This window comes from Morchella sextelata, assembly GCF_020137385.1.
Source record: "Morchella sextelata strain SCLS chromosome Unknown scls_25, whole genome shotgun sequence".
Taxonomy (NCBI): Eukaryota; Fungi; Ascomycota; class Pezizomycetes; order Pezizales; family Morchellaceae; genus Morchella; species Morchella sextelata.
The window spans coordinates 820,106-845,873 of record NW_025408640.1 but is presented as its reverse complement, the minus strand read 5'-3'; the positions used below and the strand labels follow the sequence as shown (position 1 = coordinate 845,873).

The following is a 25,768-nucleotide window of genomic DNA, read 5'->3' as shown; positions in this document are numbered from 1 at the left end:
ATGCCCCCGGCCCTTAATTCACCGAAAACCGAACCTCCCCACTTCTCCGATAGTGATGCACACAACACAAAACAAGACGAGACTTCCCTTGATCCTGTCTCATCCTACATCTGAGTAGAGATCGAGAGAGGGTCTTGTGGCTAAAGAGATGAAGGGTAGGTGTCGCGCAAAGTCTTGAGACCACATGCTGGGTTTCAACTACACACCAAAACTAGGGTTAGGGTTTGTATGAATTCTGCGATTTATCCCTTCCTCTGTTTTCAAGCGCAGTGGCGTGGAGCAGTTAGGCATATTGTTTTCTTGCGAATTCACAGAAAGTCATGCTCGTCACCCCTCCATCAATATATCCTTTCTACTTTGGAGCAGATTCTTACTATTTTCACAGTGCTACCTAAGGACGATTTATTAAAAGTCTAAAAGTCTAGCTAGCTTTCTCAATAGGTATAATCAGGCTATGACACCGTGCCTGGTTTAATTTGGCAATTCGATGATGTAGCTTGAGATGTGTCCGAAAGACCGAGGTAAGGACACGCTGTTTCTCCTACATCGCTCAGGGTTAGGGTTGGTCTGAGCAGTTAAGCTATATCGGTAAATGCATCAATCACACAACCATCTTTAGTATATGAAGTATCTGTATATTAGGAAAGATCGTTTGTAGAGTTACCTCTAGCATCCCTGGCCCCTGTAAAGGTGTTATAGGCAGGCTTCGAAATTAACAGGCGTACCCGGGCCCGAAAAGGTCTCCAACCCGACCCAACCTGCCGCGAAGACCCGACCTAAGGACATTTACCTTAACTTTTCAATTTCAGGTGGGTCCGATTCAGCCTCCAATTGCAATACTCATGATAGAAGTGACATTTTGACACTAATGAATTAACTAAAAAAAGAAAAAAAAGAAAAGCCCATTTGACACTATTTGAGGCACAGGCTATCACTCGACCTTCGGGTATGGCCCAAATCTTGTGTAAGCCTATTTTTATTGGCTACATGGTATCACTCGGCCAATGGGCTTTATCCGGATTAAATACTTTCCTTAACCCGGCGGCCTAGAGAAATATCAAAGATGGAGGACCCGAGACCTATGGAGGAATCGGGCTAACTTAAATTACGGTAGACCCATTGGGAAGCCTGGTTGTAGGTAGAGATTTAGGCAAATTTGTTCGCAGCAAGTCGTCCCGCGCGACGCTGAGGATGAAAAATAGAGTGATAGGGCCTAAAACCTGTGTAATCGAATGACGTATTTGATACCCTCACCCCTAGGCTGGTCGTTCCATTTCCGTTCCCATCCACTGTGTGACCGTCCGCTGAAGCGAAATGATGCGATAGTTGTACTAGCTTTTAACACTTTGAGGTAGTAATTTGTAGTCTAAAAATCGTCAGCCAGGTGCGCGGCCATCGCCAAGGGAGCTAGTAAATGATTCTGAGAGCAAGACTAATTTCAATTTGATAAAAGTAATCTTTGAGACTTCGACAGCTATCGAAGAGAGATCCTCCGCCAGCATCAACCCACGCACAAGCAATCGATCCGGGATTATCGCCCATTGATCAATGCGCCAACCCATCATGATCGTCGACAGCCGGAGATGTACGAGAGTCAGGCTAGTGTTTGTGTGACCGGTCTAAGAGATACCCTCGCTGTCTATCGAAGGGATTTGAGAGCGAGTACTCAGGCTGGAATGGCCAGAAGGGGAGGTGGCAGGGAGGGTGTTATGTATCGTTGGGCGGAGGTTCGATCGGCTGTTTTAGTAGCGAGGCTACGACGTTGTGAGTTTGTACGCTTTACGCGCGATAGAGGCGGGGTCGATGAGGAACGGAATTGTGGGAGGAAATGTGCTTGTAATTCCCCACTCCTTCTTTTTCACGCTCTCCTGGCACATTCTCTTGGCGAGATTGGCTTTGGTCACATCCCGTCTTGTAACATTCGAAACCCAGGCCAGCCTTTCCTACGTCTCTACGCGGAGTGGAAATGTATTAATTAGCATAGACCTTACCCACAGAACGTTTTGGAAAAAGGCACATGTAAATGTGCTTACCGCGGTACGCCTGCTGGGAATTTATCATTGTACCCTTTTGCTTGCCTTTTCCTATGCCTTTCCCCATTGTCAATCCCCGGCTCCCATATACATATTTGATTATTTTCACGCACCTAGGTCTATGTACGTATGCGTGTGATCATTGAACGAGAACTGTATTTATTTCCTTACCAGCCAAAGCTGGTTCTGCACTCACCTACATTTAGCCTTCGATAATTTCCTTCAATTGCCCGCCAAATTTGGTTCTGCACTTACCTGAATTTAAGCCTTCAATGATTCATTTCCCACCCGAAATCTAGTTTTAACTTTCAATGCATTCACTGATGCATTTCTCGTAGTAGGTAGAGCCGGTCCTGAGAATGGAGTGAGAAGTCATGTGCCAAGCGTTTGCCACGCTACGAAAATCGAGTGAGAGTTCATGTTCCAACGCTTTGCCAAATACTATGGTCTTTTTTTTTTTTTTTATTTAATTCATTAATTGGATAAGTACTACGATAAAAAACAAGACGAGACTTCCTCTGATCTCCTCTCGTCTGACATCTGCGAATAGGGGGTCTTGTGGTTAGAGAGACCTAGGGTAGGTATTGCGCAAAGTCTCGAGACCAGAGATCGCGAGCTTCGACTCCTCATCAAATTTAGGGCTATAGTTATAGAATTTCTTGAATTAAGATACGTATCGATGTATTAGCCCCGCCGCCTCGAAAATACTCCGTTTTAAATACTTTACCATGTTTCGGGACATCTCGAGACTAATTCTTTTGCCCGCCTCTAGGTTCCGTCTTCTCTCGTATCGTCTAAGAAAACAAAGTCTCGAGACTTTTTCTCGTGCGCATTACTACACTGACATTGACAGCGCTGGGACCTTAGGGCTGTAGAGGTCTTAGGACCTGAGAAATATGGTCTCGAGCTACTCGAGGAGAGAACTCTCAAAGACTACCCGCCTCATGGAGAACGTTCCGGAAGTCTTGCGGCGTGACAGAGTTATTTCTGGCCCATCATTGCTTGACGATTGTGGTGGGCAAGCGTTTGCTCATAGGCTCGAGCTAACTTGGGCTGTGGATGTTGACTTGTATTGATGATAGATACACAGTTGTACTCAATGATGATGATGAAAGGAAGGAGAAGGAGAAGTGGAAGGAGAGCGAGCTGACAGATAAAGAAGAATACAGGACATGTGCCCCTTTTGCTCCACCACGACTCGGGCCCGTGTCTGGTCGAAGCCCTTTCCTCCTGTTCAACATCCAGTATGACACTACGATAATGGTGGAGATCAGAAATGCTCAAAGTATTCGATCCATGAACCTGAGCTTGGGTCTAGGTTTGAGTGTTCATATTACATTGACCTAATAGATAGGCCAAAAAGCTTAAGTGATCTTCGTGTTAAATTAAATGATTATTCCCGGAGCTGTGTTTTGGTGTATATTTTCTCATTCTATTGCTCTTTGATAACTACAAAGCTTCAGTCCGCAAATGTCTTCCATCAGTTTATTTTGAAGAGTTCCGATTCGAATTCGATTTGGCTATCGGGTGGTGTGTTTTGCGTGCGAAAGCACCTAAATTAGAGGATAGACTGAGCTATGTTTCAGCTAGCCTTGCTGGAGTTCGATCCAATTACACCGTAGCCATTCTGTCCCACCATGGGGTAGGAATTGCTTTCGATCAGCTGATGGTGAAGGCTCCAGCGTCGGGTGGAGGTTTTTTAATCGGGTGAATCATGCTATATCACTCGCTTCATGTAAGAAGATGTCTATGTTGATTTCGTGGTTTCTAGGCCTTAGAGATTGTTCCTCTGGTTGTCGATTCGGTAGACGATAATTAAAACTTACTTCCCCCAATTTCCAAGTAGGATCGACTAGGGTTATGGTTATGTGGATGATTCCTCTTCATATTGCGGTCATAGTCAATCACTCGTATATTTCTTGTTGAAATCAATAACTGATATATACATATTTCAGCTGACCTCCTTGGGCCTTGATCCAATTGATTACTAGTTCTAATCTTTCTTTCGAACAACGAACAGGACTCGCTAATGTTCTTCTGTAATTGGGGGATCATTCATGACAGATCACTCTTTTCATGTGAAAAATGTCAATGGTGATTTGGCTTCCAGATCACCTGAGAACCTACTCCTATGATTATGGATTTGTATATGAACAGGGTTTTGCACTACGGAGGCGTTCACTGGTCTGATTGTATCCGCTATGGAAGTACAAGATATTAAGTGTATTCCGTACCCATCCGAAATTCACGATTGCAATGGCATTTTGATGGAACGATATCATGATTTCTATTGAACCCGACCTTCCAAGTACAGAGAGATAATAAAACTTCATGAGAGAAACAAAGGTTATTTCCACAAGCCATTCTAATCTATCTCTTAAATCTGACGTAAATCATAAAAATCAAATCTTATTTCCGCAAGCCATCTTAATCTCTCATAAAATCCGCCATTCCACAATTAACCGTAATATCTCAGATAATCCACCTATTCTCATGACCTTTAGTCTATCATCCAACTGTCCTGTATAGTAGTTAGTATGGCAAAATTCGGGGTTTGGATAGTGACTTGGGCGCCTACCTACCAAAGACTAGAAGGTGATATTACAGAGAAGAGTGGCAAAGCTGAACGCATGACTGAAGAGTATCTTGGCTGCTGATTAAGAGAGATTTTCGTACTCTATCCGGGGATTTTTGGTGCGAATACGGCAAGAAGAAAAGCCAAGAAGATGACCCAGCGTGTGAGATAGTGGGGACGAGCTTTTTCGATTTGTTCGCGACGACTAGATAGCAAGGAAAGTTAGCATCATTTCGTAGTCATATATCGGAATCCTTGAGGTACTTACTATCCATCAATCCAAACCCCCATCGCGACTGGATAAACCAGGCCAACCTCAGCATCCCTCAATCTGCTCTGAGCACCAATGCTCGAATTAACAATCCAGCTGACTAGCTGAACATCCGGGTTGCCGCTTTCAACGATCCCGTTAATCATTGTTCTGCAGAATGGGCAAGGCATCTCCATAGGCCAGTGCTCCCGGTCAAGCAGGATGGACCACCAGCACTGTTTAGTGCAGCTCTGGCACATTTTGTGTGAGCAGGTGGGGAACGACACGGTGGATTTACGACGGGAGCAGATGTTGCATGTACTGTCATCGTCGCGGTCGTCATCAGAATCGTCGGAATCGGAGCCACCTTCGCAGTATGGAGGCTCCTCGGGGATTGTATCGACTTGCCACTCGTCTTCATCGTTGTCTTCTTGGGTGGTAATGACTTCGTGAACGGGAGCATTTAGACGGGCGAATAAGAGATCGATCTGAATCATGTCGCTCTGACCAATTCTGAGGGGAGTGGTCATACCGCTGGGTGGTGGAGCACGTGGAAGAGTGAGGTTATTGTCTTCGAAGTTGTAGTGGTTTCCCGTGAGCACTTGGTTGTCTTGTTGGGTGGTAATGACTTCGGGAACTGGAAAGTTCATCTGAGGGAATAGGAGATCGATCTGAACCATGTTGTTCTGACCAGTCCTGATGGGAGTGGTCGTGCCGCTGGATGATGCGGTAGGGGGAGCGGTGAGAATATTCTCCTGAGCATTGTAGTAGACTTCTACGTGGCCTTCGGTATTAAGGTTGTTTGTTTCTTGGGGAAGGTTTGCATTGCCTGCAGGTGAAGTGATTTGATTTTCAGACATCTTTCTTATGCAAGTGATTATCAGAGGTGTTTGAGGATATAGAGGTAGAGTTTATCTGTGTGAGGGATGATTTTGTGAAACGGTGTTTTGTGGCTGGTATTTCACAGGGTTAGAAGGAAAAGAATAAAATTGTGGCTCAGTGGCCTATAAAAAGGGTGAATGGTGGTAGGGAGAATACGTATCGCACTTGTTGCAGAACGCGCCCTGGATTCCAGTATGCAGAAGTGGGGGTGCTCATTGAGAAATTGGGCGAAAATCGCCCTCCGAGGTAATCACCACTTCTCAAGCACGCTGCCCGCCAATTGACTTTGACTAATATTCGCTCGAATCACCAAGCAGTTCAGCTTGTATCTCTTACTAGGGCGGATTCTTACCAGGTATAGGTTTCTTGGTAGAGTTACGGCTTCGGTGGGGCGGGGGTTCGCTCGTGGAGCTATTCGTAAGAGTTGTGCACGTACGTTGCACTGCAGTAATGGGCCGAAGAGGTTAGATATGGCAATCAAATACGCGAGTAAGATGGAAGCTAGTGATATTTTGTTACAACAATCGCTACGCCGGCTTAAGTCTAATATTTTAACTAAAAACTGAGATTTCTTCTCTCATCCGCTCGATTATTCATATAGAAAAACGCTCTCATTTACCGCACCATTGAAAATATGGCCTTACTTATCCAGTTCCCGCCTCCTCAGTGTTAAGTATCTCCATTGTTGTATTCACCCTTGCTAGGAGTGAGGAGTGCAGAAAGGTACAATTCTTGTCTAGTGTCAATGATTGACTTGCAACAACCCCACTCTCTTTCTCGTGGGGATTCTGTACTCCTTTTCAAGGATCGCAACTCACATCAGGCTTCTTACTCACACACTAGACGTATAGGGAAATCTCGATTGGATCGTTGCCGAAGGTCTCTTAAGTTGACCGTGGGGGTCGGGGCTTTCGATGGTCCAATCTCTTGTAGGTGGACACTTTAGCGAGTGATAATCCATGATGCACATCCGTTACCATCCCTGGCCCTGTTCAAATGCGGATGAGTCAGATCAATACCCGACTTATTGAATATGCGTATCTGACTACTTGGAGCTAATCTTCGAGCTGGTACCATCCGCCTTACTTGGGCCTGGGGGATGCCATGCTTTGCAAGTTCCTTGAACATGACACCTGTTTACTTTTACAACCTGTAGCTCACGATAGTACTTGATACAGGTCCGTTACATGATGGGGGGAAAATGATTAAATTATACGAGAGCCATCGTAATCCCAAAAACCTTCCTTCAAGTCGATTTATCAATGAGATCCCAAAAGCCCTCCACTGATCATCTGTCGACAAGCATTGACTTGACAAACTACACCACATCAGCTGGAGATTATCTTCAAGCGTGTATATTCCCTCCGATTATGGATGGTATTCACTAACTGTGTATAGCTGTAACAATACATGGGCCATAGAGTCGGACTACTCTGATCGATCCGCTCCACGAAGCATTACTGCTCGAGGCCCTAGATTGGCGCAGCTCAAGTTGTGGGTGTGCTCGAGACGAGCATGCTCGATCGATGGATGCAGGTTCTCCTTTTAGCTCTTAACAGCCCGAAGCTTGTCTAATCTATATAGTACTACAATACAGTGTTTCTCAAAAATAAGAAGCTAAGCCGTTTTCAGAATTGGACAGGGGTTGGTGACAGGGGTGCAGAGGTGCGGTAACAATAGTATTTTTATGGGATGGGAACAGGTTGGGGAGGTAGGGTAACCAAAGAAAAAAAAACCCGGTTTTCAAGGGATGGGTAACTACACCTTCTTGACCATAAATTTCATTCCCCACCATCTTTCAATTCAATTATCTTAACAAAAAGCATCCATACCTCACAATCATGTCTACTGCCAGATGCTCCCAATGCAAGCATGATAAAGCCATTGCGGAATATGATAGAAACCGCCGCGGTTCTCTTTTGAGATCATGTAGAGATTGTTTGGTATGTATCTCTGCAACAACCAATAGAAACATTATTTGACAATTGGCAGAGAAGACAAGCGGAGATGAGACAAAGACGTGCTTCTTTGCGAGCCGGGCAAACAGTAGAAACATTGGAGGTATGTACTATAATACTTAAGAATTGCATCTTATAAATGCTTACAACTTCTGTTGATAGCTATCCCCACCCAGAGCTGTAAGACAAGGAATACGTTCTGCCTTTCCTTGCGCATTTCTCAGTTCCCGTTTACAATGGAAAGAATTGAATATGGGCTCAATGACGATCGTTTGCGAGTCCTGTTCAGCTTTGCATTGTATTGATGAGCGAATTGCAGCAAGTTCAAAGATAAAGCCACGCTTTGAAATCTGTTGTAAAAAGGGAGATGTTCAGCTGTTACCTTTGCAAGCACCACCTCCGTATTTACAATATCTTTTGCAGTCTACTGATCCGGTTGCAAGAAGATTTCGGACCAGTATTCGTGAATACAATTCTGCACTCACGTTTACATCGGTAAAATATACTGCTGATCAACGGGCTCCAGCGCAAAGTGGTGGTTTGCAATGTTTTCAAATCCATGGAGAGCTTTACCATATGCAAGGACCATTGCATCCACAACAGAACGCCTCACCAAGCTTTGCACAGCTATATTTTTACGACCCTGAGTATGCAGCTGGTGTACGACATGAGGCACATCCCAACCTTGATCTTACCATATTGCAGAGACTTACAATCGAGTTACATGATGTCAACCCTTTTATAGCAATCTATAAAACAGCCCGGGAGCGACTAATGGATGCAGAACGTTTGCAAGGTCCTGCAAGAATATTGTTAAGTCCGCAGCTGCAATTGATAATGGAATCAGGTGCTGACAAGCGTCGCCACAACCTGCCAACCAGCAATGAGATTGTGGTTATCATACCTGATGAGTATGGACAGGCAGGATTTCGAGATATTGTACTTGCAAACCGTGATATGGATGGCGATGAATCGTTCAACATAATTAATCCTAATAATGCTGCTTATATGCCCTTGCACTATGTATTGCTATTTCCGAATGGTGATGTTGGTTGGCATTGGGGTTTGAGTTTGCGAAATGATTTACAAGCTCGCAAAAATTTACGTCTCAGTCAACGACCATTTTATAGGTATGGAATTCATTGCAAACAGTATGCACTGGCAGAATCAAAGCAATTGACCCAGATAACAGATATCGTTTGCATACCCGCCAATCAGAGTTTTCAACTCTATTTTATTCTCAACGCTTATTTCAACAATATTTGGTTGATGCATGGTCTGTTTGCGATCAAAACAAGCTTAATTGGATACGTCTCAACCAATCACAATTGCGTGCAGACCTTTACAATGGACTTGCAGACGCGATGTTACAACAAGACTTCAATGCAGAGGAGACAGGACGTCGTGTAATACTACCCAGCAGCTACACAGGTGGAGACCGGTATATGCAACAATTGTATCAAGATTCTATGGCTATAGTTCGACATTTTGGACGTCCAACCCTCTTTATCACATTTACAACCAATCCAAAGTGGCCAGAGATCGTTGCAGAGTTGCTTCCGGGGCAAACAGCTGTTGACAGGCCTGATCTTACAGCAAGAGTCTTTCATATGAAACAACAGCAACTGCTTGCTGAAATAAAGCATAAAAATATCTTTGGCCGCTATATTGGATGTGTATGGACCATTGAGTATCAGAAACGTGGATTACCGCATATGCATCTCTTGCTATTCTTTCATCCGGATGATCGATTTCTTACAGCAGAACGCATTGATGAAATAGTGTGTGCTGAATTGCCGGATCCCATTGTAGACCCTAACGGAGAATTGCGAGCAATTATTACAAGCTGCATGGTACATGGTCCCTGTGGCGAACGGATGCCAAATGCTCCATGCATGTCAATATCGGAATCAGATTTCCGAAGATGCGCAAAACGCTTTCCTAAAGAATATCAACAAGAGACGGTATTGCAAGAAGATGGATATCCTCTTTACCGCCGCCGCAACGATGGAAGAACTCATACAATACCTTTGCGAGGCTCCGGTGGAAATGAAACTTTTTCATTTGATAATCGCTGGGTTGTACCTTACAATCCATATCTCTCCTGGCGATACAAAGTGCATATCAATGTTGAAGTTTGTGCATCCATTCATGCAATCAAATATATACACAAATACATCTACAAAGGACCTGATCGCACTACTTTGCAGGTTGGCAATGAACTTGATGAAGTAAAGCGATATTTGCAAGGTCGTTACATTGGGCCAACAGAGGCTGTATGGAGGATTTTTGAATTTGCAATGCATGAGGAATCTCCGGCTGTCATGCACCTGGCTGTACACTTGCCCGGTGAACAGGCAGTTTATTACGGAATAGATGCAAATCGAGAAGATATCTTGCAAAGAATGGAAAGTGCAAAGTCAACACTTATGGCATTCTTCCAATACAATGCAGAGAATGTCGATGGTCACCCATACCTATATCAAGAATTTCCGACTCATTTTACTTACAATAAACCTACTCGCAAATGGTCACGGAGAAAAGCAGGTGTTTCAATTGGACGCATGTATCATTGCAACCCTATGATGGGTGAGAAGTACTATTTAAGACTCTTGCTCACAGTTGTCCGTGGTGCAAAATCATTTGATGATTTGCGAACTGTTGTGGGAGCGTTGCAACGTACATTCAAAGCGGCATGTCTTGCTCTGGGACTACTGGAGGATGATCGCGAATGGGTGCAGTGTTTTACAGAGGCTGTTCTATTTGCATCTGGAGCTGCACTGCGTACATTATTTGCAACAGCCCTTCTTTTTGGGGATTTAACTGATCCAAAAGCTCTTTGGGCCGAATTTGGGAACAATATTTGCGACGATATACCTCACACTCTTCAAACAAACGAGGCCCTTGCTGCTCCAGCTGACTTGCAAGACCCTCATCTTGATTATGGTCTTTATTTGATATCGCAGATACTTGCAGATTCAAACAAAACTCTTGCAGACTTCGATTTGCCTCCATATATCCACAATTGGCATCGTACTGCTGGAAATGAAATGATTGCGGCAGAATTGCGGTATAATCAACAAACAGAACTGGAGCTGCGTAATGAGAGGATTGCAAAGCTTAACGACGAACAATTGCAATGCTATAATACGATTGTAAGAAGTGTTGATAATCCCGCAACAGCACAGTTCTTCTTGCAAGGCCCGGCTGGAACGGGAAAAACATTTCTTTATAATACTATCTGCAACCATTTCCGGTCTGAAGGCAAGATTGTTCTTTGTGTTGCATCTTCCGGCATTGCAGCACAGCTACTACCTGGTGGCAGAACATCGCATTCAAGGTTCAAGATACCCATTGTTATTAATGAATCATCAACTTGCACTATTTCTCGCAATACCTCCCTGGCCGGTCTCATACAGCAAGCAAGTCTTATCATCTGGGACGAGGTACCAATGCAACATAAATATTGTTTTGAGGCTGTAAATAGGTCTCTCAATGATATTTGTGGTTCTGGGGAAGATGCATTATTTGGCAATATACCAATCGTGTTGGGCGGAGACTTTGCCCAGATTCTGCCAATTGTAAGACGGGGTAATCGCGGTGCAACAGTTGCGGCATGTTTGCAAAGATCATTTCTATGGCAGCGTTTTCAGCAACTTTTGTTGAAAACAAATATGCGAGTTAGGGAAGGAGAAGCAAATAAGGAATTTGCCAATTGGCTCTTACAATTATCTTACAATCCACAATGGAACGGTCGAATACGTTTGCCGGAATTCATATCTATTTGCACAACAGTTGAAGATCTCTGTGAGCATGTATTCCCTGCAGAAATAGTTGCATCAGCTCACACCAATTACACGGCATTTAAGGGGCGTGCAATACTTGCAATGCGAAATGATTTAGTTGCGGAGTTCAATGATATTGTTCTCAATACACTTAACGGTGAAACTAAGACATATTATTCCATTGATAGTGCAGACTTCAACAACTCAGAAGAAGCATCAAACGAACTCCCTGCAGAGTATTTGCAAAACCTGAATCCAGCTGCATTACCACCTTCCCATTTGCGATTGAAGATCGGCGCTCCGGTAATACTTTTGCGCAATCTATATCCAAAGCAAGGGCTTTGCAATGGAACAAGAATGACAGTAATTCGTATGGAAAGACGTTGCATTGAGGTGCGAATATTGGGAGGCGATAATGATGGGCAAGTAAAGATTATTCCTCGCATCAAACTTTCTACAACTGAAGGGGAGTTGCCCTTTATCTTAACTCGAAAACAATTTCCTGTAAGATTGTGTTTTGCAATGACAGTAAATAAGACACAGGGGCAATCACTTGACATTGTAGGGATTGATTTGCGGACTTCATCTTTTATGCATGGACAATTGTATGTCGCATTGTCAAGGGCAACAGATGTAAATAAGTTACGAATCTTGCAAACGGAGGAGAGAGGGAGGGAAACCGAGAATATAGTGTATCCGGAGTTACTGTTGAGGGAATGACAGTTGTACATTACAGAAGGCCCTTTACTGTTTCATATACTTTAATTACAGTGGGTTACGGTATACTTTGCACTGTTGCAGGAACAAATCAAAGCTTGCAATTATATACGGCTCATTACATGAACTTGCAATAAAGAAATATCAATTGTAAACAGCTGCAAGATGGTTGCGAGAGTTGCAAACACAGACTTTATTTTGTTAAAGCTATTGGAAATATTTCTAACTACTTTAGAGTCTGATTACGTTTAGTCTTCCATGTCTTCCATGATATCCTCAATTGCATCAGCCACTCCCTCTACTGCCATCAAAAGCCTCTGCCATTTTTCCTTTGTAGTGGACCGCTTTCTCTTTGCAACTCTTATATGCCTGCCTGCAGCCTCCGCAGTACCGGTAGAAGAGCTTGCAATGGGTGCAGAACGTTCGCGAGGTTTGATTTCTGTTGTATATATTTGTAAATCACCGTAAACTATTTGTAAGACATTGTAAGAATTGTAGATTACTTACCAGGACGGAAATTGCAATATTTGCCTTGGCTATTGTAGTGGCAATTGGTGCAACTACCTGCAAACATGCCTTCCACAGTTACACATTCAACAAAAGGGCCCTTACCGTCAGTACAACACTCACAAACTGCCTCTGCAAGTTCACCGCTGCTATATCCCAAAATAGCCTCAACATTAACTGGCGTAGCCATATTGAGACCCCTGTCTTCCTTAACCAAAACAGTCCTAATCCAATCCATACTAGCCAATTTCTTAGCAGTAGCAGTATTGGTTACACCACCCATTACTAATGCTTCAGCAGCTGTCTCATGATACTGAATTGGGCGAGTCTTGGCGGAATCGGAAGGGCTTGGCAGCAGGGGTGCCGGAATCGGAAGGCTTGGCAGCCGGCTCGGCGGAATCGGAAGGCTTGGCAGCAGGGGTGCCGGAATCGGAAAGCTTGGCAGCCGGCTCGGCGGTATCGGAAAGCTTGGCAGCCGGCTCGACGGAATCGGTTGGCTTGGCAGCAGGGGTGCCGGAATCAGAAGGGTTGGCAGCCGGCTCGGGGGAAAGCTCGGCGGTTTTAGATCTCTCAGCGGTCTTGGAAACCTTGGCAGCCTGGGTGCGCTTGGCGGGAGGCTTGGCGGAAGCGACAGGGGTGTCTGAATCGGCAGGCTTGGCGGTCTCGGAAGACTTGGCGGAAAGTTCAGCGGTTTTAGAACTCTCGGCGATTTCGGCAGGCTTGGCAGCCCGGGTGCGCTTGGCGCGAGGCTTGGCAGGAAGCTTGCCGGTTTTGGTGGTCTTAGCAGACATGATGGGGGTAGCAGTAGTAGACATTATTCGTTGATGATGGATGAACTGGATAAGGGGAATTTACTGGCTCTATTTATACATAATTGGAGCAGCAGTAACCCGCCCAACCCCAACTTGAAGTTGCAGCAGTAACCCGCCCAGGTTTCCAGAACCTTCCTTCGCGGTCGCGAAGTGGCCACTGCTAGTTATACTGGTACATCTATATAGTGTATAAATATTCCTGAAAGAACATTTCATCACATGTTTCTGCTAACATAACATCTGAGCTGCTCGTAATTCTCTGGCCAATATTCATCCTTGGTATTCTGTGTGGATAGTCCATACTTGCCTCGACTACCCCGAGATATGACCTCACTATGTTCAAACAAGAGAACATGTTTCCATCATCAGACAGAGACGACGCGAGGTTTCTACCTCCGTTTACGGCGAGTGACCTCTCGTGCCATAGTACAGGAGAGAACACCCACCGACATGTCATATATGGGAGTGGGGGTCAACCATGAGAAGAGAAAGAGAGAGGAGGGGAAGCGAGCTGACAGTAAGACAGATGAGGAGGAGGAACGAAAGCTAGATGGCTCTTCAATTACCGCGGTCTTATTACCTCGACCTGCTCACTCACATCATCCGAGCAGATGGGAGTGCCCAAGCATTTGTTCTTCGATGACAATAGCATCACGTATAAAAGAATTTATTGGCATGCCATGGGGCGCAAGCATCTGGAAAATTACCTCGCTTACCAAAATTCTCCTCACCTAGCTGGCAGGACGAACATCAGAAATCAACTGGAGGAACTGGGACAGTGACACGAGAAGTAGAATCGAATCGAAAGTGGGGGCCATCAGGGGGCACAAGGAGCTATTGATTGTGTGATACTTTCAGGCTCGAGGGAGTACTCGATATGAGAAAAATAAAACACCGGATCAGGAGAGAGGCAACCAAAGGTGTGTTAGAATAGTTACATAGTTACATTCTTTTTATTATTTCTATTTTTTTCTTTATTTTATGGAAGTATGAGAAGGAAATTGTCAAATATGATCGCAGCCTTTGGGATGCGTACAGTGAACGATGTGACAAACAAAGAAGAAACATCATGAGTCACATTCACATCGAGTGATATCTCATGAGTTAAATTCATATCGAATGATATTCTATGATTGACCTGATCGCTTTCATCTTGGCTACACAAAGGTTATCAGGCTAAATACTTGTTGCAATGCCCCGCATATCCAGTACCCGCGGTCTTAAGTAAAACCAGACTATCGAGACGCTCGTAGGCATCCATGCGCGGTAGCGGGTACCCTAGACCGTTCGGGGGGGGGGGGGGGGGGGCGGTCATGGTCCTGACTCCTTGATTAGCGACAACCTTAACGCCCCCCCCTTCTGCTTATTCTACTTATCGATTACTGGGCTCAACCGTTCTTATTCTAAGAGGATGATATATTACTTCCATTGTCTTCTGTCACCAGATGTGCGCTGTCCACGAACCGGCGTGAGGTTATGCTATTAATGTTCTTCGGGGTTGGTCAATCTATGCTGAGTCTCTCGTTCCAGCGGAGTAGAACTATAGATCAAGTGGAATGGAAGGCGATGTTATTGATTACAATGGAAAAGCGCGATAGGATGAGAAGAAGGTTATCTATACTGCTGTTAAAAGACCGCTCCATCAGTATGCGCGGCGAGATCGAGACTTGTAAGATCCAACGCAAGTAGCAATGGACATGACATATAATAACGGGAGACTTTGTCTTAGGGGTTTGTCTTGGGGGTTCCTCTAGAGACTCAATCTCGAGGCGAGGCAATACCCTAGAGTACAGTTTTGGAGAGATAGATTATCCGCAATCGGAGGTGACGAGCAGACCCAGTAATGGGTGAACCCGGGTTAGATTGAAGCCTCACCCAACCTAACCCACATTATGAGTAGGCTTACCCATACCCAACCCAACCCGACCTGCCATATCCGGCTTACCCACTGTGAGTAAATTGGTACAAATCCCCCAGTAATGAATGGAGAGGGCTTTTTGTGTAGTGGGTTAGGTTATGATACCTCTCTTTGACGAAAATCTTTATTTTTCCCTTTTGTATGTGATCATGGCTTATCACTCAAACCATGGGTTACCTACTTGTAGGTAAAGATTTGCTTGCACCTAACCTAACCCAAGCTAATGGACCCGGGTATACCCAAATAACCCATCACCCATTGCGGGGTCTGATGATGAGGGAGGGGGGTTTGTTATCCTCCGACAGAATCTTTGTCATCCGCATTTACTCGCGGCAGGCATGAAGTACCCGAATATGTAGCTGCAGGTTTTTGGTGTATTTTTGACTTCTACTCCAATGAAAATTGTAGATTAGGACGTGCATTTTCGGGTACTTCTTACCTGCTGCAAGTAGGGATGAACTCATAAACAATTAGCGACATGTAAAGGTCGACGAGCTTACGTAATTGGTTGCGAATTTACAAAATATTGAACTCCTGGACGCACGCGGAGTTGAACCCGCATCATCGCGGATATGCAATATAACCCATACCATTTTCGCCATAACCAAGGATACTGTACTCTGTTTAGGCAACTCATCACCTAGGATACTGAGAGGAAAGATAATTTACCCTTCGCCCCTGATGGCCATCGCGCTATTTTAGCAACAGAATTCACTAAGCCCAAAATCAGCAAAGTGAAGTTTATTCTTTTTTTTCCTGGTAAATAAAGTCGAAATTGTAAAAGGCCATGACTACATGTACATATAAAATTACCTGTCAAGGTCATTTGCTATGCCCCCAGAATCAGATACACCAAACCCTTATCACCAAAGCTTAAGTAGTTCCACTTTAGGGAATATCTTCATGGACAGTAAGAAGCAGGGACTGGAATCACTTTCATTTGATCTTGAGAATTACCACGGGACACAAAATTGATTTCTTGCGGGAGCTTTTGTTAAAACAACTACAAATAACCCTAACCCTGGTGACTTTAAAGTTCCGTAGGTCCTGTCATCCGGTGACCCTTTCTGCACATATCACAACAGCCCCGACATGTACAGATCACAAGACCATAAGCAAAACTAGATACATGTTCCAGCACCGTCAATACATAGCCATCATAATCGCAATCCGGACGCGACTACGATCACTTTAGTCTTCCCTTGTCTCGAGCCCATCATTAAATGATCAAGTTCGCTCGACAGGTCTACGTCATGGATGAGTGAGCCCACCACATCCCAATTTTCACAACAGGCTCCAAGCATAAAAAAGAACCTCGCGATCTAATTCCTCCGGCAGGAACACATGCAACCAAGCCTACGTATTCGCCCATGATCATTGTTGGAACACCCACTTCAGGCCCCCGTGACGCGCGAGCAGGATGAACAGGAATAGGCCGCGCGTAAACGGTCTATTCTAACATGTTGCTAGGATAGAGTTATCTGAGGTACTGCGGGCATGAGGTGGACCTTATTCCTCCGAGGTTAGGTTGTGTAGAACTGGCCGCTCGCAAGGAGTCATCACTTCCCTTCATTTGACGAGCTGGAGCTTGGGCAAGCACACGCGCCGAAGCCTTTGTCTGGAAACGGCTGTACACTAAAGAGATGGACATGATGGCGGCGAGAGAGAGCGTCATCGACTGATGTGAATGCGATGGGGAGTAGGAGCTAAATGGTGGTGGTATGTGATTGTCCTATTTTGCTCTCTCACAGCTATTAGTCATCTCCTTCCCATAAACTCTGTAAATCTGTTCTCGTATTGTCACTGGAGATTCGCGTTAATCCCACTCCCTTCTATCATATCGCACACGAAAGGTTAGAAGTACCTCGCGCGACAAGGGAAGCAGAAGACTGAACTCAAATCCTTCGGGAGAGAGGGGAAAAGAGCATGAATTATTCAATTCATCATCCAGCTGTGGTACCGGGAGTCCATGACCAGCGACGGCGTCACTGGTAAGTAGGTGAAGGCAAGGCATTAGCTGAATGTAATAACTTCCTCATTTAGGCAAACCCACCAAAATTCTTGTGAGGTTGAATTAAGCGTTGGCAGCACCTTTCCGCATGCAATCAACCGGCAGAGACATCGTCTTTCCCGTTAGCGGCTAATCAGACTGGCACCACGCTACATCAACTTGCAGATGTCAATCACAGGAACTCATAACCTCCTGCAGTCAATAATGCAGCGCCACTCCCGCTTGCAAGCTCCGATCAGTGCACGGTCACTCCTGTTAGCGTAATCATCCGGGAGTATGAAGTAACAACAATCGAGGCTCGTAAAAACTCTAGTCGGGGATTGAGAATCTGTGCCTGACTGAGTGGATGCTAAATTAACCGACATCTTCGTAGCCTTAACTCTTTTATATAATTGCGATCGAGACGCCCACTCACGCGAGGCCGACCGTATACGAACCCGAGGCCAGTATTGATAGACGAGGTACGTACCATTACCTTTCTCGCAATCTTCCCAGTACTATCGCGACTTCATGATCAGTGATAAAAGCGAAGCAGCAAATCTCAAGGGAGATAAACCCTAATACAGCATCAAGGTCATGAGGATTATCCCACAAACCGTTAAACAATATAATTAAGGATCAGATGCGGCTAGAGCCAATATATACATTCAAATAGTTTTGCTGATCACTTACTCGATCTCGCTGTTGCTCTTTATCTCACAAGAGTGTATCATGGCGTCGACGGTGTATGGGGTAGCAAACTGCCCTGTAAGCGGAGAAGAAAAGGTCATTCAGTGCCAATGGGCTCGGTCGACCAATGCGCTCTCTGGTGGGCTAGTAATGTGTATTGGCACGTTGGACGTACATAACACATACAGTAAACTTGCTTCCCCAGAGCGCAGTGGGTAGAAGTGGTCTGTTTCACATTCTGGGGCCAAGACTATATGGGAATTAGGATCGCTCCTTGTCCGATCGCGATCAATGGTGCCACTGTTTCGGACGCGTAGTTTAAGACGGTCTCAGATCGAGATCCCCATCCATACCTGGAAATACACATGCAAGCCCTGACGTGTAATTGTTATCGGAGTACCGTAAAATCTGAGAAATTTCGTTGCGCTGCAGCAGGGATCTTTTACACCAGAACTTGCAGATTGACGTTAAAAGACTGCCTCTGATAGGTCTATATGCGCATTTATCCCTGCTGCAGGGCAACGAAATTTCTCAGATTTTACGGTAGAAGTCAGAAATACATAAGACCTTGCAGCTGCATTTTCGCCGGCCTGGGTTAAAATAGTTAGGACTAGTCTAAAAAATGGTTTCGGACTGGACGAGACGATTTTAGAAAGGGTGGGCCGGACTGGACTGGACCAAATCATGGTGTCATTGGACGAGACTTAACCCAGCGATAGGATTCATCGCTTCGAAGGAGAACCCGTACCCTATTCGTGGATCCGACAGAGGTAAAATCTGCAGTGCTGTGTGCAGAAACGAAATGAATGAGCGCCCAGGTCTGTACTATAGGTGTGTGGTTAGCTTTTGTTTTCTGTTTAGAAGGGTATGGCGCGCGTGTGAGCCTCATCGATCCAGGCAATAAAATATTTGGGGAAGGGCTACTATTTCACTTTGGAGACCATGCAACTCTTCGACATGGGATGCCAAGCCTGACTCACGCCTAACCCAGAGCGGAAACCCTAACCCACGGGAATAGTCTATTGAAAGGGTACTATTTTTTTAGTGGTAAATTCGGACTACCTGCGCGCTCGGGATCTGACGAATGTAGGGGACGCGCTCCTAGGCTACCGAGAGCGAGACTCTCAAAAGTAGCAGTTCTGAAAACGTTTTTACATTCGCTCCCTAGATACCAAACCTGCAGGTAGGCCGAATGTGTCACCAAAGAAATAGTAAGAAGCTGGCATATTATATGATTTAGTCAAGGTTGCGGCATCTGCTCCTGTGCTGTATCAATGGTTATGACACTGTGGCTCAAAATGTGTCCGATCTCCGGATTTGATGACATGCTATTTCTAACCCTTAACTTTGGTGACCGACTAATCTCGCACCGCTCCGTGTCCTTTATGCTAACTCAATAAATATCTATGCCGCACCCCACATCCTTCAACATAACTCTAGATCCCCAAACCGATAGCGTATACTTTCTCTATGCGGGGGTGAAGAGATTGCAGGGTTAGCCTTTTGAGAGGAGATGATCATTTCCACCCCGCACCATAATAACATGCAGTAGAGTATCGGCCGCGGCCGAAGAGACGGATTAGATAGCTTAATATTCCTTGCGCGTGCGAGTTTCTCATGAGCAAATACGAGCTCCACAACCCCGCCAAGATAGATCTGGTTGTTTTTCTCGGTGCTGGGAGAATGGTTATGGAGCTGTGATGGAAGAGAAGCTCACAGAGTCGGAACAGCCGATGTCGAGAGGAAAGGGCTGGCCACTAGTATCGAATGGGGATGGTATGAAAATGAGGTGGCGGGTAGCGGGGATATATGGTGACTGCTGAAGGATCCACATCTTTTTTTCAATTCGTGTAGATACGAGAAGCTCTGCGAAATGAGTAGCTTAGAGAAGATATCGTCAGATTTACAGCTCATATTGGTGCTGTGTAGTCGGTCCTCTTGCTGCCAGGCGCCGTTGTTAAATGGTTCGATAGTTCCCTGTCGCTCTCTCCTCCACTCTCCCGAACTTTCAGATCTTTCGACTCACCACCCTTATCGAATGCGCTGTAGGCGATCTGGAAGGCTTCGCGGTACTAGGCCTATACGAGGCTGGGTTGTGATTTGATTTCTAAACATTCGCCGCGCTGTGATCTTTCGGGTTGGAACGAAAGGTCCTGGATACATAGCCGGAAACGTACCTGTGTTGCTATTTGGTAAATATCTTCTTACTGTGGGAGGTAAATATCCGACCGTAACCACGGGCGTTAGGCAAAGCTTTGATTGTAAGGGAGCGTTAATTGCGTCATCGGGGCGTGGAATTCGATGGCCAGGAGAGGGGAATGAGACGGAAGCGAACCTCCGAAAGAACTGCCCGCGAGAACGAGCAGAAGAAAGGTCGATCGACATGAGCGCTATTAGATTCAAAGTTTCTGTTTTTTTTTTTTTTTTCAGTATCACCCTCGATAAATTGGAATGTTTATGTCTATGCATACGTGGTAGCAGAGCTGGATGCGGAGGTATCGATTAGGCTGTATGTTAAAAATGGTGCGTATTCGACAAAATTACAACCTTTCTAGGCGCATCAGTCCCGGAGTCCCAGCGTCGTCGGAACCGCCAGTGGTAGGAGCTGGGGGCGCACCAGCCAAGACTTCAGGGTAAGGGTTGTGAGTAGAGAATGTTCCGACCATGGGGTCCTCAAGTCAAGCAACCCCTCCTGCTCGTCTCGACCTGCCCGACGCGAACTTGAAGCTGAGATAATTATAGTATCAGTAGTATGTATTTAGTGGGATCTATGTTTCCAAGATGACCGGGACAATGTCCCTAGATATTCCCGGAGTCGTCAGTACAGCAATCTAGTCAATATTTCTACCATATCCATAGACTCGCTTCGCTTGATTTGCGCAAGAATATGATTCCTATACGTTTGATGTAGTGATTATCTACTTCGAGCAGCTCAAGCACCTCGAGGCTTCTGCTCCCTTCGTACGAGTACTGAAAGGCACCGACGCAAGGAGGCAGCGGCGCTTCCAGACACTTCTCCCCGCTCCCCTCAAGCAACCTTGGAGACCACACTATTGATAAGTGTCCTCAGATGAAGGTCGTATCTGCCGATCAAATCCCAAAGTCAGAATCGAGAAATATTGTCCCGGATGTGACCCCCCCCAATCCCATCTGCTCAAAATTAAGCGGGACGACATCTACCGTTTCATGTCTCCGTATCTCATTCAGCTCAGGAACACCAGTTCCAGTCCGCATAAGCCCTTGAGGATCTGAGGGGGGAAGAAACACAGTTCGCTCCTCTCCATCCGAGAATCCGCTATGCGAAGCCTCAGATGGGTTAGGGTTCTGCTTAAATTCCTATTTTTCTTTTTTTGTTTAATTCATTTCAAATATTGTTTTCTGGAAAGTGATAAGTGTAAGTTAGACCAATATACCATCGCAGTCTCATGTGTATTTATTGTCCCCACCGTCCTCCGTACAAGTATGCCGGAGTGTGGAGACTGCTGCCTATAATCCGAGAGTGTTGAGTTTAGGACGGGTATTGCCGCGACATTATATCTCACTCGAGTTCACGTGACGGGTCGTCCATGTTTTGTACTTTTGGCGTACCTATTCGCGCTGCCGGATTAAAGCCACTCATACAAAAAAGGTAATTGATCTAAAGACTGCAAAAAGTCGAGCTCTTGTTGGCTGCCAGATCACTCGCCACAGTTCTTTGAGCGGCTTCAAACGGCCGCGCGAGTGCTTGCTTGACGATTGGTTTTAACGTTTATAAAATCGCGACCCGAATAACAACATGCACCACTGGAAGGTAGAGTGCCGAGATAAATCTTGCAAGTTACGTACACTGCGTCAGCTACCATCGACCTCCAGAAACACAACAACTCTCTTTCCAAGTCCACAAGGTTTGCCAAAGTGCGCGAGGTGTCCTTGGTAGGCCTGGTGCCGCGTCATCACATTCTATGGATGGTGTAAAGGGCGGCAGAAATCAGACATTCAAAGGTTGATTTCCCTTGGCACTCACTATTAAACCACCCGATTTCCTCTTCTCCTCCTTCTTTTCTCCGTCTTCACATCACCGCCATCATCACCGCCACACGCCTCCATCATCCTTCATCAACCTTACTCACACCCATCCCCCAAAATGTCTCACCAAGCCACAGACTCTGTCCCCTCGCCGCTCCCCATCTCCACAGACTCTCCCGGAGACCCCACCGTCTACCCCGACGGCTCCGCCGCCTCTGCCTCGGCCACCTCCATCGCCAACCCCGTCCCGGACAAACAATCCTCTCCCTCTCCTACTGCCCCCAACGGCTCCCGCGCACCACCTCCTATTCCTATCATCCCAACCATGAATCTCGGCTGCAACCTCGGCGGAGTGCCGATGTGGCTCAATATGAACCCCACGACGGGCGACCCGGTGCTTGTCCGCGCTGTGCTCAACGCGCAGATCGCAGGGGCGGCCTATCGGCTTGACCCTACTCCGGAGAATAAGTAAGCTGCACATCCGGGCTGCCGATTTGTGTGCTGACGGGGAGGTAGGGAGGCACTGATGGAGGCTACGATGTTCATGTTTGAGCGCGTGAGTGAGTTGAAGTGTAAGGCGTTCAGGGAGGAAGGGTTCCCGTGGTATGGGATGCGCTATTATTGTCTCGTGTGGTTTGGGGTGTGGGAGTGGATGGATGTGTTGTGGCTCGGTATGATAGTATGTTATCTTTCTGAGATTTGGAAAAATGCGCTGACGATTGTTAGCTGGGTATAGCTCGCTCGATTCCTTGGTCTCGCGGATTGTGGTGGGGTTGTGGGAGTTGCTAATGGCTCGTGTAGTACCGATCTCGGTCTTGATCATCAAGATTTACGAGAACCTTACGTCGGTTGGAGTCGTGAATGTCTGAAACCTAGGATGTGGTCAGGGAGCTGGTGAGACTTCAAGTTCGTGCTTGCCCTGAGACCTTATTCTAACACCCTTTCTAGCTCTCGATCATCTTTTTCCCAACTCTGGAGTCTTTTTCCAGCAGGATTTCTTTCATCCATGTTCCCGGTAACCACCTTCACTCCCCCCCCCCCCCCCAAATTCTCGTGGAGGTTTCCGACAGCTTCAGTGTTTTGAAGGGTCAATCATCGGTTTTTGCGTGGGTATATTTTTTAGTTTTCCTGGGTTTCAATGGTACCGGGTTGTTCGTGGAGGAGCAACGTTAAAAAAGACTCCGGTAGCAGATTAATTCATATGATTGCTACTGAACCTTTCTCTTTCTTCACACTTGTGCGCTTTGCCAATACCGTACTCTACGAATAGATGGAGCTGTGCAGAATTAATATTGACGACACACACTAGTTTTCTACTGCCATAACTATCATCGTCGTTGCTATCTCTATTCCCCTCGCTAGGCCTAGGTAGAGGTAGTGCAGCCAAGACAAACGAGTGATTCACAATGATTCACCTCACCAAAAATTGCCAAGCAGAACAAGTAGGGATGATGAGCCTCGGCGCCAAGAACATATGTATAGCAACGGACTAAATGAGACTAGTGGAGAGAACATACGGCGATTAGTACAAGTACTGTCCTGTAGTTTTAAATATTAACTAAGGCTCATGCTCAACAATTGCTTAAAACAAAAAGCAAATTTGTATTGATAGATATAGTCGTTCCTGGGATAATGGCGGGCTGGTCTAATGGTGAACGGACCAGTCGAAGCAACGACAATCAACAAAAGCCCACTGACCTCTTTTCCTTGGCTGACTATCAAGTCGAAAAGTCGCCATTTTCAGCCGGCTTGCCATTGTCCCAGGGACAACTGTACCCTTTAAAATAGCCTCTTATTTATAGCTATCATTTCTTGCCGTCGCCCCAGAACGTTTGCCCTGCAACATTTATTTTCTTGTTTAAAGTTTAAACACGCCGTATTTCCTGTCGTGTTTGTTCTTGGTCGAGATCCTACGTGTTGATATGAAATAACTGGCGACAGTGAGTGTGTCTCTCACTGCCTTGCACTAGCTCAGGATATTTCCTCATCCACGTTAGCCACAGAGCGATGTCCCGGTACCGCCAACATCGCTCAAAGCATCGAGACCCCCCAAATATGCGGATAAAAACCAAAAGCTACTCCCCCGGATTATCCCGATCCTCCGGGTATGCAGACCCTCGCGACTATGCAGGCATTTGTCCTTTCTGAGGTAGTATTGACGAGGTTTAGCGTCAATGTCTGGGTCCTCGATCATTGACAATTCGGCCACAGGCGATCGATCACTCGTATTTTGCGAAAAGTCTCGAGTGTTGAGTTTTTCAGTTTTTGTTTTGGCTCCGCCGGTTCTAGTGAGGCCTGACAGAAGTGTGTTTATCTCGTATATCGAGACAAGGTCTCGTTGATCGTTGGTGTTTTGATCGGTATCTGGCTATGGGTCACAGACGATCACTCGTATTTTCGAGAAGTGTCAAGAGTAGGGTTTTCTGTTTGATTGATTTTTGTCTTATCTGGTTCTACGTAGGTCTAGGTAAGTATTGTCCTCTCTCGTATCGTGAGACTAGAGCTTGTGACTTTTCGTCTCGTACCCATCACTGTGTAACTCTCGCCATATATTTTCCAAACACCGAGACTTAGAGCAACCCATCACAGTATGCGCAGCTAAATCGAAACCTACTACTCCCGGACTATCCTGTTCTTATAAATACGCTAACTCCGAAACGTTGGCAGGTGGCTGTCCCTTCTGCGCTAGGACTGAGTAGGGCTAAGCTCAATATCGGGCCGATCATTGATATTGAAGTCACGGGCGATCACTCGCAGTCACGAACATTCTCGAGAGTTGGTTTTCTTTTGGTTTTTTTGTTTTGGCTTCTCTCGTTCTAGATCAAAATAGATAAGTACTGGCCTCTCCTGTATCTCGAGACATGGTCTCGCTGATTGACGTTTTGATCGACAATGAAGTCACAGGTGATCACTCGTATGTTTCGAGACTTCTTTTTCTTTTTTTTCTAGTTTTGTGTTCATTCGTTCTGGCTAGCCTTAGCTGGCGATTGTGATGTCTCGTATCGCGGAGGTAGGGTCTCGAATGTTTTGTGCTGTGCTCATCACTAGACTCTCGCCATGTATTGTGTAAACATCGAGACCGAGGGCATGTCATCAAAATCATGCTCAGAAAAACCGAAAATCACTCCCCTAGATTATCCTGCCCCTCTGAGTACACACATTCCCAAGCCTAAGTAGGCATTTAGCCCTTTTGCGCCATGATCAAGGAGGGTTAGCGTCATTGTCTTGATGATAATTGATATTTAGTCATAGGTGATCACTCGGATATGTCGAAAGGTGTCGAGAGTTGAGGTTTTCTGTTTCGCTTGTTTACTGTTCTCTCGTTGTGGATAGAGCAAGCTGAGCGCTATTTTGTATCCCATCTGGAACTAGGGCTTGAGGTCTTTCGTCTTGTGCCCATCACTATACTGAAGCCAGGTAGTGTGCAAATTCCGAGTCTTAAAACATACGCAGAAAAGTGCCCGGATTATCCTGTCAGTCCAACTCCGCGAACCCTCAAGCCTAGACAGGCATCTGCCCTTCTCCTCCGAGGATTTATTAGGATTTAATCAATGTCCCGCTGATCGTTGACATTGAGGTCAAGGTGATCACTCGAATTTAGAAAACCCTTGGGGGGGTTTTTCAGTTTATGTCTTGTTTCGTCTGC

The 25,768-nt window shown here is 45.7% G+C and overlaps 6 protein-coding genes across 6 annotated transcripts; 3 read left to right on the top strand and 3 right to left on the bottom strand.

Moving 5' to 3' along the window:
* Window positions 1-2,929: 2,929 nt before the first annotated feature.
* On the top strand, window positions 2,930-3,380 carry H6S33_008166 (uncharacterized protein; the record flags this gene model as incomplete). Its single annotated transcript, XM_044839522.1, has 2 exons — window positions 2,930-3,057; window positions 3,116-3,380. The coding sequence occupies 2 exons, from the start codon at window positions 2,930-2,932 to the stop codon at window positions 3,378-3,380; spliced, it is 393 nt and encodes a 130-aa protein (XP_044688357.1).
* A 1,330-nt stretch (window positions 3,381-4,710) lies between these two features.
* Window positions 4,711-5,718, bottom strand: H6S33_008165 (uncharacterized protein; the record flags this gene model as incomplete). Its single annotated transcript, XM_044839521.1, has 2 exons — window positions 4,711-4,813; window positions 4,877-5,718. The coding sequence occupies 2 exons, from the start codon at window positions 5,716-5,718 to the stop codon at window positions 4,711-4,713; spliced, it is 945 nt and encodes a 314-aa protein (XP_044688356.1).
* Window positions 5,719-7,581: 1,863 nt separating this feature from the next.
* Window positions 7,582-12,203, top strand: H6S33_008164 (uncharacterized protein; the record flags this gene model as incomplete). Its single annotated transcript, XM_044839520.1, has 6 exons — window positions 7,582-7,651; window positions 7,733-7,801; window positions 7,861-7,968; window positions 8,018-8,745; window positions 9,511-9,837; window positions 9,909-12,203. 6 exons carry the CDS (start codon window positions 7,582-7,584, stop codon window positions 12,201-12,203), a joined length of 3,597 nt encoding a protein of 1,198 aa, XP_044688355.1.
* A 245-nt stretch (window positions 12,204-12,448) lies between these two features.
* Window positions 12,449-12,990, bottom strand: H6S33_008163 (uncharacterized protein; the record flags this gene model as incomplete). Its single annotated transcript, XM_044839519.1, has 3 exons — window positions 12,449-12,639; window positions 12,708-12,776; window positions 12,831-12,990. The coding sequence occupies 3 exons, from the start codon at window positions 12,988-12,990 to the stop codon at window positions 12,449-12,451; spliced, it is 420 nt and encodes a 139-aa protein (XP_044688354.1).
* A 22-nt stretch (window positions 12,991-13,012) lies between these two features.
* H6S33_008162 (uncharacterized protein) lies at window positions 13,013-13,498 on the bottom strand (the record flags this gene model as incomplete). The annotated part of the gene is made up of 1 exon (XM_044839518.1): window positions 13,013-13,498. One exon carries the CDS (start codon window positions 13,496-13,498, stop codon window positions 13,013-13,015), a length of 486 nt encoding a protein of 161 aa, XP_044688353.1.
* Window positions 13,499-22,240: 8,742 nt separating this feature from the next.
* On the top strand, window positions 22,241-22,991 carry H6S33_008161 (uncharacterized protein; the record flags this gene model as incomplete). Its single annotated transcript, XM_044839517.1, has 3 exons — window positions 22,241-22,590; window positions 22,639-22,793; window positions 22,849-22,991. The coding sequence occupies 3 exons, from the start codon at window positions 22,241-22,243 to the stop codon at window positions 22,989-22,991; spliced, it is 648 nt and encodes a 215-aa protein (XP_044688352.1).
* Between the last annotated feature and the right edge of the window lie 2,777 nt (window positions 22,992-25,768).